The following is a 17,164-nucleotide window of genomic DNA, read 5'->3' on the forward strand; positions in this document are numbered from 1 at the left end:
TTTCTGAGGTGACTCCCCCAACAGGCCCTGTGATCAAGTCTTCCCTGCCTCCCAAGACCTTTCCTTGTGTGCCTCTTAAATAAGACCCCCTCACAGGGCTTACCAAAGCCGCATTAATTTTGGTTTTTTTTTTTTTTTTTTGCGATACGCGGGCCTCTCACTGCTGTGGCCTCTCCCATTGCGAGCACAGGCTCCGGATGCACAGGCTCAGCGGCCATGGCTCACGGGCCTAGCTGCTCCACGGCATGTGGGATCTTCCCGGACCGGGGCACGAATCCGTATCCCCTGCATCGACAGGCGGACTCTCAACCACTGCGCCACCAGGGAAGCCCATTAATTTTGGTTTGAATTAACCAATACGATACAGTGTTAGCCCCAAAGCACTCACCCACAGACCCTAAAAAAGGCATGTGCCCCAGGTCCTGCCTCTCTCTCTGCCTGCACCCTGCTTTGATCTACCAATGTGACCCCTCAGGGTGTGCCATGTACTTTGTTCAGGACTTGTGAGTAATAAACTTCTCTATTTCAATTTCTCTTGTCGGTAGTGGAGCCACAGCTCACCATCCAGCACCCTATGCTCCACTTCACAAATGTGATTTGGTCAAGTCATAACAACATACAATGAAATATTAACCATCAATAAAATGGAATGAACTATTGATACACACAGCAACATGGATGAATCTCAATAATTACGGAGAAGAATATGTGCTGTGTTTGGTGATGTATCCTATTACTTACTACTTAGCTACTTTAACACACAGAAATTATTAACACAATGCTTTACATATAGTAAGGTACTTAAAGACAGTTTGTGGTTTTGATTAAATTATTATTTACATGTATAGATGACACACAAATTAAGAACCTAGAATAATTTTAGAGGAAGAATCCTTTGAGATAAATGTATCCAACTGCCCCCCCCCCCAGAAGTTATGTGATTTCCCCAAGGTCATACGGGCAAAGTAGAAAACGTAGATTTCTAGCAAGTTATTTCCAGTCACTCTGAAGATCTCCTCTGAGTTTTGAATAAGCCATAATTTTAAAATATAATCTTTTTTTTAGTAACTGGTCTTATGCAATTCACTATTTGGGGGGTTTTTCTAAGGGAAAAAAAGACAATGTTAACCAGAAGGAAATGCTTCAGATGAAATTAAGTGATGTTTCAAGGATTCTTTCAGTCCTGTTTCTTTATTCAGTCAAAGCCCCCTAGTGGAGAAGATACACCTTTACATACCTTCATATATCTTCACACATAAAATGTGGAGAAAATGGAACCACCTTGACTAGAGGGGTCATTTTCTCTACAGACTGACTTAGAAATCTTCTGGCAAGTCCCAGAGACTTGAAGGGAACTTTCCTGAATCTATGGTGATTCCTTCCAGGTGGAAACCAAATATCCGTGACTGCTTCCAAACCATCACACCAGTTTCTCAGCTGGTGGGTATTTAATGAGGGAGTGTAGAGGTGAATGAGATCCTAATGACCATTTACCTCTGGCTTGTGTGGCATCTTTTAAATTCTCCCAGATGAACTTCTGGATATTGGAGACTGATGCTCCAATATTACCAAGGTAAATGACTTACAATATTACCAAGCTTACTTACCTATTATTCTCTTACTGAGAATACCTGTGTACCCAAAGGGTTAAAATACATGTTGCTCTGAGTTTCCTAATTTTTATAATTCCTCAGTTTAGCTTAAAATATTTAATTTTTTCTTTTCAGTTTTTTTTTTTTTTTTCGGTATGCGGGCCTCTCACTGTTGTGGCCTCTCCCGTTGGGGAGCACAGGCTCCGGACGCACAGGCTCAGCGGCCATGGCTCACGGGCCCAGCCGCTCCGCAGCATGTGGGATCTTCCCAGACCGGGGCATGAACCCATGTCCCCTGCATCGGCAGGCGGACTCTCAACCACTGCGCCACCAGGGAAGCTCTCTTTTCAGTTTTTATGATGTTTGAAATATACAGTTAAATTACAAGAGAGATCTTAATGCCTAAGGTTAATTATTTAGTTATAGATATTTAGGAATGCCCATCCATTATTTAGAGCAATCGTTCTCAAAGTATGGTCCTCTCTCACTCATGGCCTTGCTTCATACTAAATGAGGAAATAAAAACCTTCAATGGAAATTCCCTCATCTTTCCACTGCCTATACAAATGGACTGGCATCTGTGCACATCCTCTCCTTTTACTTTATTTTGCAGGAATTACTTACTGCCCATTAAAGGCCCATCTTCACTTATGCTCTGGATTCTCAGCCGCAAGGACCTCCATCCATCAGTTACCCTCTCTCTCTGTTGGATCATTCTCATCAGCATACAATTTACTCTAGTTTTTCTCCTTTCTTTTTAAACTATCCTATCTTGATTCTGTATTATCCTTCAACTATGTCCCATATCTCTGCTCCTTTTTTCAAGCCAAACATCTTCAGGGCCGTTCTCACATGCTAACTTCATTTGACTTCTAATTCACTCTTTCCAAAAAGTTTTTTTGTATGTGTGTCAAAATGATAATATCCAAATAGAGTCAAATAATTCAATAAGGAATTTTAAAACAGAGAGCAATTTTCCTTCCCTGGAGGCAACCACTCTTAAGTCTTTTAGCAAATTCTCTTGGTATATATCTCCATATCTTGAAACAATGGGTGTATTGCTATTCTTGGTCTTTATGTTTTAGACAATATCTCTTGTTCTCTCACTATGGAAAATGAGGATTTGTCTCTTTCCTCTCCTATTATCATCACACACACACACACACACCAACACAGACACACTCATTGTATCCCCTCAAACTCTCCAGCTAGTCATACTGCAATTTTGTTAAGGTTTATATTCATAGTTTACATTATTATGACTAAATATGTGTGATTTAGAGCAAAGCCATGTAGTAAAACTATTATTAGCCTTCCTTTCCAGCATGATATTTTTCCTCTGGAGACAGTTTCTTTTCTTTTTCTTTTTTTTTGTTTTCTTTTTTTTTTTTTAAGTGGGCTCGTGTGGTTTTCTTTGAAAAATTCTTTGTCTTTTCTCATCTTAAAAAAAAGTACTCTTACCTAAGAAAGAAATAGTATAGAAATATACTTTTTTTTTAAAAAAAAGAATACTTCGTAAGTGGCTCTGGCAAACACTTCTGGTGCCCATCCACATCCACTTTGCCCTTACTGCTATCTCTTTGCATGAGGGCTTTCTTTGGCACTAGTGCCCTCCCTATAGATGTGCATTGCAATCCAAAAGTACCAGAGAATGAACACTCCCTGGGAGTAGTCCTTGAATAATGACTGAAGGGAGTTGTGTCAATGCCCTAGTTCTCTCCCTCAGGTGAGGTATTCTGAAGGACATGCTCTACACTGTTTCTCAGAGTTCCCTGGTGGGATTTAGCTCCAGTTACCCACCATGGCTGCTTGATAGCACACTCTTTTTTTTTTTTCTGGGGGGGGGGGTACGCGGGCCTCTCACTGCTGTGGCCTCTCCCGTTGCGGAGCACAGGCTCCAGACGCGCAGGCTCAGCGGCCATGGCTCACGGGCCCAGCCGCTCCGCGGCACGTGGGATCTTCCCGGACCGGGGCACGAACCTGTGTCCCCTGCATCAGCGGGCGGACTCTCAACCACTGTGCCACCAGGGAAGCCCAATAGCACACTCTTTATTGACTTCCTTCTTGTTCCTGTATCACTCCGCTAATGGTGTTTCCTGGGATCACCTCCCAAATAAATGACTTGTACTCGAATCCTTCTTTCCATGCCTGCTTCTTCAACAACCCAAACTAAAACAATAGTGCTGAGTATTTCCTGTTACTTCACGTTTTAAGGTACATGATATCTGCTGTCCCAGTTTTAGAGATGCTAAGATTAACAAGTGGACACAGGTGGTGTCAGCCTGATGTGTCCATTATAAAATTCCCTTTCCTACCTGTATTAGTCAGGGTTCTCTAGAGAAACAGAACCAATAGGATAGATAAATAGATAGATAGGAATTGGCTCATGTGATTGTGGATGTTGAGAAGTCCTAAGATCTGCAGTCAGCAAGCTGGAGACCCAGGAGAGCTGATGGTGTATATTCCAGTATGAAAGACAGCAAGCTCGAGACCCAAGAGCCAACATTTCAGTTCAGGTCTGAAGGCAGGAAAAGACCAATGCCTCAGGTCCAGGAAGTAAGGCAGGAGGAGTTCCCTCTTACTTGTGGAAGAGTCATCTTTTTTCCTCTACTCAGACCTTCAGCTGATTGGATGAAGACCACCACATTAGGGGGGCAAGCTACTTTACTCAGTCTACTGATTCAAAGGTTAATCTCATCCAGAAACACAGACACACCCAGAATAATGTTTAACCAAATATCTGGGCACCCCATGACCCAGTCAAGTTGACACAAAATTAGCCATCACACTACCTTTCACCTAGTACTTTTATCAGTCGCTAATGTTTATTGCCTATATCAATTACCCCCTCAGGTGTATTTTTGGCCATGCCACACAGCGCGGGATCTCATTTCCCAAACCAGGGATCGAACCCGTGCCCTCTGCAGTGGAAGCTCCAAGTCCTAACCACTGGACCGCCAGGGAATTCCCTCGTCAGTTGTTTAAAATGGTGATTTTTAAATGCCAACATTCCTTCTGCATTTATTAGCTAAAATTCTATCAGTCTGAACTTTCCCTTATCAACTATTTGATTACCCTGAAATACAGTTTATACAGAAAGGGTGTGATAAATATATCCTTTTTTAAAAAAAAATATTTATTTATTTGGTTGCATGGGGTCTCGTTTGCGTGGGGTCTTAGTTGCGGCAGGTGGGCTCCTTTGTTGCAGCACGTGGGCTCCTTAGTTGCGGTAGTCAGGCTCCTTAGTTGCAGTTTGCAGGCTCCTTAGTTGTGGCATGCGAACTCTTAGTTGCGGCATGCATGTGGGATCTAGTTCCCTGACCAGGGATCGAACCCAGGTGCCCTGCACTGGGAGTGTGGAGTTTATCTGCTGTGCCACTAGGGAGGTCCCAATGTATCCTTTTTGATGACTTAGTTTTCTAAGTAGTTATCACTAATTTAATCCCAAACTCTGTCACTTATCTAAATTATTTTCAGTATGATCATTCCCGTCAAATGCTCTATCAATTTCATCTTCCTAAACAGGGCTCTCCAAGGGCTTCCTGACTTCTTGGAGAAGCTTCTGAATGATTATCTTCTAGACTTGGTACACTGCCGTCATCCTGGGATCTCCCTTCACTAGAATTCCCTCCAGTTGTTTGCTGTGTGGGAACTCCTATTCTCTGGATGCCATGTTTTTCTCTTTGTATTTAGGTGAAGCATATCCTCTAATATTTCTTTAAGAGAGGGTGTATGATAATTCTAGATTCTAAATTGGAAATATTTTTCTTTTTCCCTTTTTTTTTCTTTTGCAGAAATACTTTTCTTTTAGAGCTCTGAAGCTATTCCATTTGTCTTCTAGCTCTTGGTGTGTTTCTTGATAGCTTCAATTCATTTATACTCCTGATTCTTTCTTTGTGAACTCTCCATCTTCTCCTTGGAAGCTTGTAGGATTTCCAAACAATTTCAGAACACTGGGGAACATGGTTTGGAAATTTCATAGTGCTGTGCTTTGTGTATTTGATTTTTATCTGTTGAGCTGGACATTCAACGAACGTCTAAAATCCTTCAGTTATAGGAAATTTTGTTGAATAATTTCCTTGGTTATTTCCTCTGGTGGGTTTTCTCTTTTTGGAACTCTTAATATTTGGATTTTAAATTTCCTAGACTGTTCTTTCTTTTTAAAAATTCTCCTCTATTTCTCATCTTTTGGGGTTTTTGCTCTGCATTCTGAAAGATATCTTCACCTTTTCTTCCACTCCTGCTATCTTGTTTTTAATTTCCAGGAGACCAGTTTTGTTTCCTGAATACCAATGGCATTGCCATTTCATTGGTAAATCTTTCAATATGTATCTCTAAAATTACTCCTTTAAAGATATAATAACAATGCTATTATCATGCCAAAAGAATGTCTTTAATATCAAGAGTCTAGGGACTCTCTAAATTTCCTGTATTTAAAAAGATTTTTTTGGGGCTTCCCTGGTGGCGCAGTGGTTGAGAGTCCGCCTGCTGATGCAGGGGACACGGGTTTGTGCCCCGGTCCTGGAAGATCCCACATGCCAAGGAGCGGCTGGGCCCATGAGCCATAGCCGCTGAGCCTGTGCGTCCGGAGCCTGTGCTCCGCAACGGGAGAGGCCACAACAGTGAGAGGCCCGCAAACCGCAAAAAGAAAAAAAAAAAAGATTTTTTTGTTTGAAGCAGTGTTCAGATAAGTTCATGTATTTCAATTGCTTGATGGTTCTCATAAATTACCTTTTAATCTTTAGTTCTTCTTTATTTTTTCCTATAATTGAATTATTGAAGAATCAGGTCATTTATGATGTAGTTTTTCACAGTTTGGACTTGACTGATTACATTTATGGTGATTTTACATCTTCCTCTTTCCTCTGCATTAGCTATAAATTGATAATGAAACCTGAAGACTTAAGATCAGTTTTAACTTTTTGGGGGGCGTTAATACTTCATCAGGAAGCAGGAAAGTTCTAATGTTCTTTATTTTCATGATTTAGCAGCCATTGAGGACCATTGTCTTTATCCATTTATTTCATTTAAAGTTGTAAAATGGTGACATTATAAAATCTACCTTTCCTTCCTAATTTATTAGCTGTATGTCTACAAAGAAAAACTTCCTCTCATCAGCTTTTTCATTACCTGACTTACAGTTAGTGATGGAAGCCAGGGTAAATGCTTCTTTCCTTTTATTTATAAGTTTTCAAAACACTGAGTTGGTTTGTTAGCATCCTCCAAATGTGACAATTAGTTCTTTTTAAATTGTCATCGTTATGAACATTTAGATTTAAACATATTTGATTTGTTTCAATATCTTATAGATATTATCCCTTTAGTGCTCTAATTGTGTAATTTTGACAGGGGAAAGCTTCTTCAGTTTGGCTTCTGAGTCCTTTTGACATAATCCTAGTGGTTTTTGATAATTCCTTGTTTTGGATTTGACAGGATGTTTCAGGCTCATTTGCATGAATGATGTCTGAAATAATACATTTGAACTGATAGTATCAAGGTAAACTTATGATATATTTTACCTGAAAAAAGTCTTTCACTGAAAAAGTCCAGAAATATGGACTGACTCAGAAGCACTAAACAGTTTTAGAAGCCCAGATTGTGATATCTAAATACCACTCCCTTCTGAAAACCAGGAATCCTGGGACTCCTTAGAGAAATGGCTGATTCCAAATGTGGTGCTGTGCTTTCATTTGAAGCTTTGGATCCTCTTCTAAGCTCATTCCGTTACTGGCAGAGCTCAGAAATATACTGAAATTAAGTTCTATATACAGACTGCAAATGAAGAATCCCCAAAGAAAAAGCTACAAGGAAACCATTGACAGTTTGAGGTCAAGTAACAAATTGAAGTTTTAGAAATAACACTCTGACAGCAATGTTAAGAATGGAGTGTGTGGGCAGCAGATGCACAGGATGCCCAGATACAGGGATTAGTTGTGATTCATCCTGGATATAGGAAAGGCCTAATATTAACACAGTAGCAGTGGGGTAAATAAACAGGGGACTGATTTGCTAGCTATTAAGAATGTATGGCTATTGGGACTTCCTTAGCGGCGCAGTGGTTGAGAGTCTGCCTGCCAACGCAGGGGACACGGGTTTGAGCCCTGGTCCGGGAAGATCCCACATTCCGCGGAGCAACTAAGCTTGTGCATCACAACTACTGAAGCCTGTGCTCTAGAGCCCGTGAGCCACAACTACTGAAGCCCGCGTGCCTATAGCCCATGCTCCGCAACAAGAGAAGCCACTGCAATGAGAAGCCTGTGCACTGCAACGAAGAGTAGCCCCCGCTCGCCACAACTAGAGAAAGCCCATGAGCAGCAACGAAGACCCAATGCAGCCAAAAATAAAAATTAAAAAAAAAAAAAAAGAATGTATGACTGTCAGCATAACTGATGGCAACTTGGGCCTGTAGAAGTTCCTCCTGTCCTTCCACTGACCCTACCCAGGATTGTACTCTGCAGTAAATCACTTCTCTTGTCGTCAAGGGCTTTGAAGTTAATAGATATTGTTTAATAATCATTAGGACCCAGTGGCTTCTATGCTATCTTAGTCCCCAGACAATGATGAAGACCTTTGCTGACATATTCCCAGTGCCCAGGAGACTAGTTACCCATCTATAAACCTTGACTTAGGAATGCATTTCCTGTTTCTAAGCACTACTCCAATACCCTAGGTTAGCTATAAAACTGTCCCAATGTTCCCTCAGTGGTGTGCATGCAGCTGTAAATGCTTCTGGATCATAGTTCTCCATGATCTCACCCTGTAAGTTACTGTATAATAAACTGATCCATTGATTACATGGAGCCACCTGCTTCATTTTCTCAGTCTCAAGATACCTTCTTAGTTTGGTGGGCATTTTTCATTCCCTCTTGTCCTCCAGCAAAGAGGCAGTAGTGTCAGGTCTTAGGGATTGGTGTGTATTTGTAGGGTAGGGCATTGAGTTATGGAGGAGAAGCACTTCAAACAACTATCTTGGTGCCAGGGACAAGCTTTGGAAAGGCCCTTAGGGAACTGGAGGTGGAAGGGGAGATAACTCCTAGAGCAGGCTCCCCTCCATCCCCAGCCCATCCTCCTGTGAAGTAGCCATGGTATACTTCGGTGAATTTGAAAATGTCCTCCACACGTGGACATTCTACTCTGTGGTAACCAAGGGCCTTCCCTCAGCCTGGATTTCATTCCTCTAAGGATTTCCTGAGAAGCTAATAAAATAGAGGCCTCTTTTTGGCTTAGCGGGTGAGAAGTATCCGACAGAAATCTGAAGAGACATCTGCAAGTGGGGAAGGAGGCACCTTGCAGATAACCACTAAAACCAGAGAGATATTAATTACTGATGTCCAGGAATGGGGTATTGCCTTTTTTTTTTTTTTTTTGACACTGTGCGTTGAGCAGAATTTTAAAGCTAAGTGGAACGTGTGGAGAATGAGCTGTTTAGCAAATCTTCCCTCCGCGAAGCTGGAAAATTCCTTTTTAAATGTGGCCAGGGCGAGGAGGGCACAGATATGGGGGATAGGAAACTGGTGGCCGGGTTTATGGAGGAAAAACCAGAGGGCCGGGAGACCACGTCAATGTCTTCTGCCATCTAGTAAACAGCAGCAGGCAGCCAAACCAGCAAAGAGCTGAGAGCCTGGTATCTTCCTTGTCCTTCCAGGTCGATGCCTGGGACGCGTTTCCAGCCTCTGCGCATGCGCAGCGCAAGGCGGCGAGCGGGGGAGGGACCCTGGAAGTTCCACGACTACCTTCTCAGGCCCCGCCCCTTCTTCAGAATCAAGGGGGAGGAGCGTCGTGCGCGCTCGCGTCGGTGCGCGCCCTGAAGGCCCGCTCCCATCCCCTGCGTCCGGTTCTCGTGCGTTGCTTCGCCCCACCCCACACACCTCTGCCCCGGACCCATTTCGGAGGCGGGGTCGAGGCGCCTCTCAGTCGGAGCCGCGAGCACGAGCGCGTGCCTACGACAGCGCGTGCCAGCCCGGTCGCGAGGAGACTCCGCCTTCCCGTCCCGCCCCCGCCGGCCTCCAGTCCTCCGACTACTTTCTGGGCGCTGAGAACGCAGGCACGCGCGCGCTGAGCAGCCATGGAGGTTCCCGGTAGCCTGTGCAAGAAAGTCAAGCTGAGCAATAACGCGCAGAACTGGGTGAGTCGGAGCAGAGGTGCGGAGGAGGCTCTGGGAGGCTCCGGCTGCAGCTTGTTTCGGAGCCTCTGCCTCGCTTCCGCCTCCTCTGTATCCTCCCTGGAGAATAGGGGGTGGTACCCGAGGCCGCGGCGCCTTCCACCTGGGGCGGTGGGTTGTGCCGGGTGGAGTGGCGCGGCGGGGGCGGGGGTCCGATCCAGGGTCCGTCGGAAGAACTCCCCCTTCTCCAGCTCCTCGTCTCAGAGGAGACCTTGAGGACGCTCTTTCGGCAGTGAGCTGGCGGCTGCTGAAACCTGCATCCCTCGAGGGGACCTGCCCGCATCCCCTCCAGTGGCCTGAAGGTCTGCGGAGGAGGCAGAGGCAGGCGTCTTTGGTACGTTTCCTGGTTTTTCTTGGCTCTGCCAGTGCAGTGAGCCCAGGTTTGGGTCCAGCTCCACGTCTTTCCATTTCTGACTTTGAGCGTGAAGGGAGAGTACCCAACAATGCGGCCATTCATGAGCTGAGACTGCCCTGAACTGAGGTTCTTTGTGATTCGGTGTTAAATCGGAATATCCAGCAAATAACATGGAAACAGTAAAGTGAGGGGAAACTAATGGTTTATAACGTTTAGCAAGGACTGCCTGTTTGCTTTGATGGTTAAGCAACCTCGGAAGGTTGCTTGCTTCCTTAATTATTCTTGGTAAGAAACAGCCTTAAGCTAAAATTTTGTAAGTGTAGAGGGGGTGGGGTGGAGCAGGTGATGTCCAGCTCTGGAGACCGGAAAGATACTGGTTTTAAGTTTGGGTGGAAATTTTTATTTCAGAGTACAGCAAGATCACGAGGTTTAAATGCAGCCTTGTAAATCGTCATTACCGTTGGTGAGTCAAAGAAAAAAAAAAGCCATTTCAGACAAATAAATGTTCAAGTCATTAATTTACCACATCTGTTGTTACCAAGTATTCTCACCCGATTCCTTTCCCCTCTTAGTTATTTAACTCTTCCTTAGGTGATAAGGACGGAGAAGAGATAAAAGGTGAATTAGACCATTGGAAAGAGCGCTGGACTAGCGGCCTGGTCTCTGGTTCCAGCTTTGCCGTGTAGTAGTTGTGTGATCCTGAGTAAAAACCCTCGACTTCTTTAAACCTCAGCTGACTTAAAGGTATAGTAGTGGTACTTCACTGGAGAGTTTTGAGGAGTAAAGAAGATAATGACTTGGAGAGTGCAGTGATAACACTGCTATGAAACTATTGATACTGCTCCTGTTACCTTGAGGTGTTTCCTGGTTAGGGAAATATGGTTGGCTGAATTAGGGTATTTACATGTCATTTCAGCTACACTGTCTGTAACTCATTTACTGTTCCATTTGCCAAATAAGTGCGTGTTCTTTGTAGAGGCATGTGCTACTCACGGGGAAGGTGAGAAGTGAGGGACTCAGTGCTTGCCTTCCAGTTGCTTCGGGCCTGGTTGGGGTTGTGATTGGCATTTGCCAGATGATGAATATATCATTATAGACCCCAGTGAGTGGGGTAAGACAGCTGTTTTATCACAGTTTAGTGGGGAGATTAGTTTAGTCTGGGCGTGATGGAGGAGAAGTGTGCTCAGATTTTTGAGGCAGAGGGGAACTGTATGAATAAGGTCTAATAATAATTTATATTATTTATAATAATAATATTATTGTAATATTATTATTATAAATAATATAAATAATAATAATAATTACCATTATTTACTCCAGGAACAATGAAGAGACCTGTTTAACCACTCTAGAGGGTTTTTGTTGACTGGAGATAAGGTTGAATGAGCACGATGGGGCTAGGTTGTATAGTTGTTAATGTTTGGCTGCTGAGTTGAGACTAGATTCTGTGAGAGATTTTGGATGAGGCTAGAATTTTTAATTTTCAGGGCCTTGTAAATCTTTCTTTGCCCCAGTAGGGAACACCCATCATCTTTTCCTCTCACATACATCAACTGATAGGGACACGTGTAGTGAATCCAGACACCTTTAAAGTTCCCATCACATGAAGAAATTGGTATTCCAGGAAGACGGGTCCGCTAAAGAAATTAGACACTGTTAGAGCCCAGATGTAGAAGTCCTGGAGGACAAACAGGGTTATAGTAAGGTTTAAATGAATTAATAGACTTGAAGAATGCCTGGTACATGAGCACCGGTTAAGGTCTTTGTCTTGTTACTGCTGTTTGTTTGTTTATTTATTTATTTATTTATTTATTTATTTTGCGGTACCCGGGCCTCTCACTGTTGTGGCCTCTCCCGTGCGGAGCACAGGCTCCGGACGCACAGGCTCAGCGGCCATGGCTCCCGGGCCCAGCCGCTCCGCGGTATGTGGGATCTTCCTGGACCGGGGCATGAACCCGTGTCCCCTGCATCGGCAGGCGGACTCTCAACCACTGCGCCACCAGGGAAGCCCACTGCTATTAATTCATACAGTTGTGAGGGTGCAGAGTACTGGGCTAAGGTGGTAGTGGAAAAGCAGAATAGATGCGGTAAGAGCATTCAAGGTTGAGTAAGAAGGACCTGACAAGAGTTAGGGAATGAAAGAGGGAGACGTATTAAAACAGGATCCTGAGGTTTTAATCCTGGGAAATGAGGAGAAAAGTCGCAGCATGCAGGGAATTTGGGGAGTAGGTTGAGGGCTGGAGTGATGGTGATAATAGTTAAACACTGAAGGAAAGTTTACTGTGTGCCGGAGACAGTTTGAAATTTTTTACCTAAATTAACTTATTGAATTTCTGTACCATTTTTGAGGTGGGTATCATGAGAGACAGTGGTTTAAAGCAAGGACCCTGGAACTGACTGCCTGGACTCGAACCTGGGCTTCACTATTTACTAACCGTGTAACCTTTAGGTAGTCACTTAATTTCTCTTTGCCAGTTTGCTCATCTATAAAATGGGGGTGATGGCCTCACAGGGATATTGTGAAGATTAAAGCAGTTAATATATGAAAAATGCTTAGAACAGTGTCTGGCATATTGTAAATGTTGTGTGTGTGTGAGCTGTTACAGTCTGAGTATTATGTGTGTTAGCTGTTGTTGTTAGTTATCCCCTTTATTCCAATTAGTATCTCCATTTTATTGATGAAGAAGCTGAGGCACAGAGATGTCATAGACCTTGTAAAAGGTGGACCCAGTATTAAGTATGCTGTATGTAAGGGACAGATGGCCTTAGTAGAAATAGTCTGTAGAACAAGGCTATCCAATAGAAATATAACGTGAGCCACATAATGTAATTTAAATTTTTCTAGAGGTCATAGTAAAAAAAAAAAGTAAAAAGGAACAGGTTGAAATAAATTTTAATATTTATTTAACCCAGTATAGTTAAAGTACTGTCATCTCAATATAAAAATGAGTTTAATACTATCATAATCAATATAAAATTATTAAAAAATATACATAAGTATATATTTTAACTTAGCACACATCTCATCTCAGACTAACCACATTTTATTTATTTATTTTTAATTAACAACTTTATTGGAGTACAATTGCTTTACAGTGTTGTGTTTCTGCTGTATAACAGAGTGAATCAGCTGTATGTATACATATATCCCCATGTCCCCTCCCTCTTGCGTCTCCCTCCCACCCTCCCTATCCCACCCCTCTAGGTGGTCACAAAGCACCGAGCTGATCTCCTTGTGCTATGTGGCTGCCTCCCATTTGCTAGCTATTTTACATTTACTAACCACATTTTAAAAACTCAGTTGGGACCTGTGGACAGCACAGCTGTAGGGATTGAGTTAGGTTAAGGTCGAAAATAAAGATTTGATGGTTAAATTCGAGTTAGAGAATATACTAGAGAGAAGGGAGGTGTCTCCATGTACGTACAAGAACAGTAAAGAAGATCAAGAATGAACATGCCCCTTTAGCCTCCTCTTATCTCAGTCTGACGAAGCATCAGGTGTAATGAGTATCATTTAACATCTGATTGAACCTTTCTCTATTGGGACCGGTTTTCACCTGCCTTCCGTAAAACATTTCAAACTGTGTGTTAGCTGGCCCTCAGTTCAGACCCAGGTGTCACTCACCTATTTTGTAGACTCATGTTGGGCCAAATCCCTTGCTTGGACCCGCTTTACAGGGGAGCTGGACCCTACTACCCACAGAGTAGTCTGAGATCTAGCATTGCCGTTCAGAATCACATACGACGATCTCATTCTGGTTTGCCGTTCCATTCCCCTCTCTCCTCCACGCCCCCAATTCCCATAGCTCCATATCTCGAGCACCAACTCTCCTTCTATACCTTACATCCTCAGGGTTTTACACAAGCCTTTCCTTCTGCCCTGATGCCTGTTGACCTTTATCACTTGTGGAAGTCTTCAGAGCCTCGGGCTCCTGTACCAAAACTGTGGCCTCCTGTGTCCACACACTGTTGCACATAGGCTGAATTCTTTGTGCACCTCTGTGTTATGTTGCACTCTGCTATTATCGTGTATCATGTAATCATATTTCGTTACAGAGGTTTTGCGTCTACACGGAGCTTTTCCTTATATAACAGGATGGGATAAGGGTTAGGGTGCAGAGTAGGCTTGGGTACTTCTGTTATTAAAAGTGTTAGATAACTTACTAGTAACTTAGCACAGCTTAAGTAAGAGAATAAGCTCCATATGTGGTAGAATTAAAATTATAGTTTTGTCACTTACTACCTGTGTGATCTTGGGCATGTTGCCTAACTCCTCTGTGCGTCACTGTCTTCAAATGTAATAATGTGGATAATGAAACATAGCTTGTAGTGGAGCTAATAGGGCATATCTCATAGGGTTATAATGAGGTTTCAGTTATTTAATACATTTAAAGCATTCTAGTGCTGGCACATGAGCACTATTTAAGATGTTCTTATTTATTAATTCATCGAATATTTAACGCCTGCTTTGTGTGTGCCTGTGTTCCAGGTGCTGGGGATGCAGTGGTAAAAAGACAGCAAAGGGTCCTGCTCTCATGGATATTACATTCTACCTGGGAGAGGGTTAATTGAAAAGAAAATAAATGAATGAGATATTTTTCCTTTTTATCAGTTCTACCTTTTCTGAACAATTTGTCCCTCATACCGCTCGATGCCTTCCTTAGAAGGCCAGCAGCCCGTTCTGGATTTGGGGGAAGACTGAGGTGGTCCAAAAATGAAGCAAGCATGCAGAAATGGAACACACAGCATATGGAAAGCCATATATTCCTCCTTCAGAGCATTGGCCTGGCTGTGTGCAGGGGCAGCTACTGAGTTTTCTTCCCTGGAAGCTAGGGAGATACTGCTGGAAAAGTTGCCTAAAGGAGAAGGAGGACTGGACTTCTACCAAGAACGTCCTCCGTGTTGACTGACAACAAGAACGGGAAGAATGACAGCAGGGTCTAGATCCGCATTGTCCAACCTGGTAGCCACTAGCCACCTGTGGCAACTTAAATTTCTTTAAAATAAGATGAAACGTTCCGTGTTTCAAGTGCTGCATTTCCATAGGAAGCTCGTGGCCACTGTATTGGACTGTGCAGTATAGAACCTTTTCGTCATCTCAGAAAGTTATACTGGACAGGTCTAGATAGTAACTTTGGGATGGCTGCTGACATTTTTTCCTACTTATGTGTGTATTTCTGTACTCGCGTATTTGTTCTTACTTTCTTCCCCGGGGAAGGAAATTTCGAGAGATGGTAGCAACTTTGGAATCACGGTTTTGGGCAATTATGTAGTCCTGGCTCCGGCAGGGTCCCCAGCTGTCAGTTAGCCTCCCCTTTAGCATAGTGGCTTCTCTAAATTTGAAATATGAAATAAGCTTCCCCAACTTGGCTCTATTACATTGACCTTTGAGGAGTAGTTTTCTTCTCCAGTGATTTTCAACCAGGTAAAAATTTACTGCCCCCAGAGGGGTGTTTGGAAAATATCTGGAGACATTTTTGGTTGTTATATTTGTGTGTGTGTGTGTGTAGGGGGGGTTGCTTCTCACATCTGTTGGGTAGAGGCCAAGGATGCTGCTACAAATCCTGCAGTGCACACGACAGTCCCCACAGCAAAGCATTATCGTTAATGCCGAGACCCAAAAGTCATTAATGCTGAGGTTGAGAAACCCTGTTCTATTCTTTGCTTTGAGTAAGAAAAAGGGGAAATAAATTAGGTAACTCTGAAATGCAAAACTAGTAATTTAAAATAAAATCCGATACTAGCATTTTCTCCTCCACCAGCTAGGATGTTACCATCTTTTGCTCTGAGATGGATCAATTACCATAGCATACCAACAACAAAACAGTAAAATCCAACCCTGAATTGTTTTGAAAGCGAATTACTAAGTAATTAGTTCAAATGAAGAGACTGTTTTTTTTTTTTTTTTTTTGCTTGTTGGTTTTTTTTTTGTATTTACCTAAGTGGTAATTATTTCTGTGAAATATCCTTTCCTAAGGACACAGTTCTCTACCAATTAAGTTTTAGCTGAGTAAACAGTGGCAATACTGGACAGTACATATAGAAATCCAGTTAGATGACTGCAGCCATTGTTCTTATTCTTCTCTGTAGTTTCTTTGATGGTTGCATCCCTTCCCTCTGTCTTTATCTCTCATATGTTTAAGTGTTGAGTTCATTGTTTTTTTAGTATATTTACAGTTTTATAACCATCACCAATATCTACTTTTAACATTTTCATCACCCCAAAAAGAAACCCTGTACCCATTAACAGTCATTCCCTATCCTTCCCCTTTCCCCCTCTCTAGCACCTGCCAACCAATAATCTAGTTTTTGTCTCCGGATTTCCCTATTCTAGACTTTCCTATAAATGTAATGATATAATATATGGCCTTTAGTGTCTAACTTCTTTAACTTAGAATAATGTTTTCACGGTTCATCCATGTTGTAGCATGTATCAATACTTCATTCCTTTATATGGTTGAATAATATTATGTTTTATGGATGTATCACATTTTGCTTATCCTTTCATTAGCTGATGAACATTTGAGTTGTTTCTACTCTTCAGTTGCTATGAATAATGCTGCTGTGAACATTCATGTACAGTAAGTCTCCTACATATGAACGAGTTCCATTCCGAGAATGCATTTATAAGTCCAGTTTGTTTGTAAGTCCAACAAAGTTAGCCTAGATACTCAGCTAACACAGTCGGCTATATGGTACTATACTGTAATAGGTTTATAATACTTTTCACAAAAATAATAAATAAACACAAAAAATAAAACAATTTTAATCTTACAGTACAGTACCTTGAAAAGTACAGTACAGTACTGGCTACATCACTGCTGCTTTTATGCTTGCTTCTGGACACCCTGGGCTTGAAATAAAGACACTGTACTACTGTACTCTGTACTCTATACAGTATTGTACAGTAAAGTACACAAAAGCACAACCACTTGTAGAGGACACATCGTAGAGGACACATCCCTATCATGTATGTAGGGAAAGCCCTGCTGTCACCATAGTGGGAGGCAGGGGCCTGTCATAGTGTAAAGGTGTCTTTCTCTCTTTATTGTTTGT

At 42.5% G+C, this 17,164-nt stretch overlaps 1 protein-coding gene across 2 annotated transcripts in view; it reads left to right on the top strand.

Annotated features, from left to right (window-relative positions):
* Positions 1-9,642: 9,642 nt before the first annotated feature.
* The window catches only part of PAPSS1 (3'-phosphoadenosine 5'-phosphosulfate synthase 1), a gene marked incomplete at its 5' end in the record, with an annotated part of 109,291 nt that continues 101,769 nt past the window's right edge, over positions 9,643-17,164 (top strand). Inside the window, one exon of one of the 2 annotated variants that reach the window (XM_079699673.1) lies at positions 9,643-9,717. In XM_079699673.1, the coding sequence (XP_079555799.1) occupies positions 9,658-9,717 (60 nt within the window). Of the gene's footprint in view, positions 9,734-17,164 lie in introns of both variants that reach the window. The other variant, XM_079699672.1, reaches the window with a different exon arrangement.

Source organism: Hyperoodon ampullatus, assembly GCF_949752795.1.
Source record: "Hyperoodon ampullatus genome assembly, chromosome: 1".
In the NCBI taxonomy this organism is placed as follows: Eukaryota; Metazoa; Chordata; class Mammalia; order Artiodactyla; family Ziphiidae; genus Hyperoodon; species Hyperoodon ampullatus.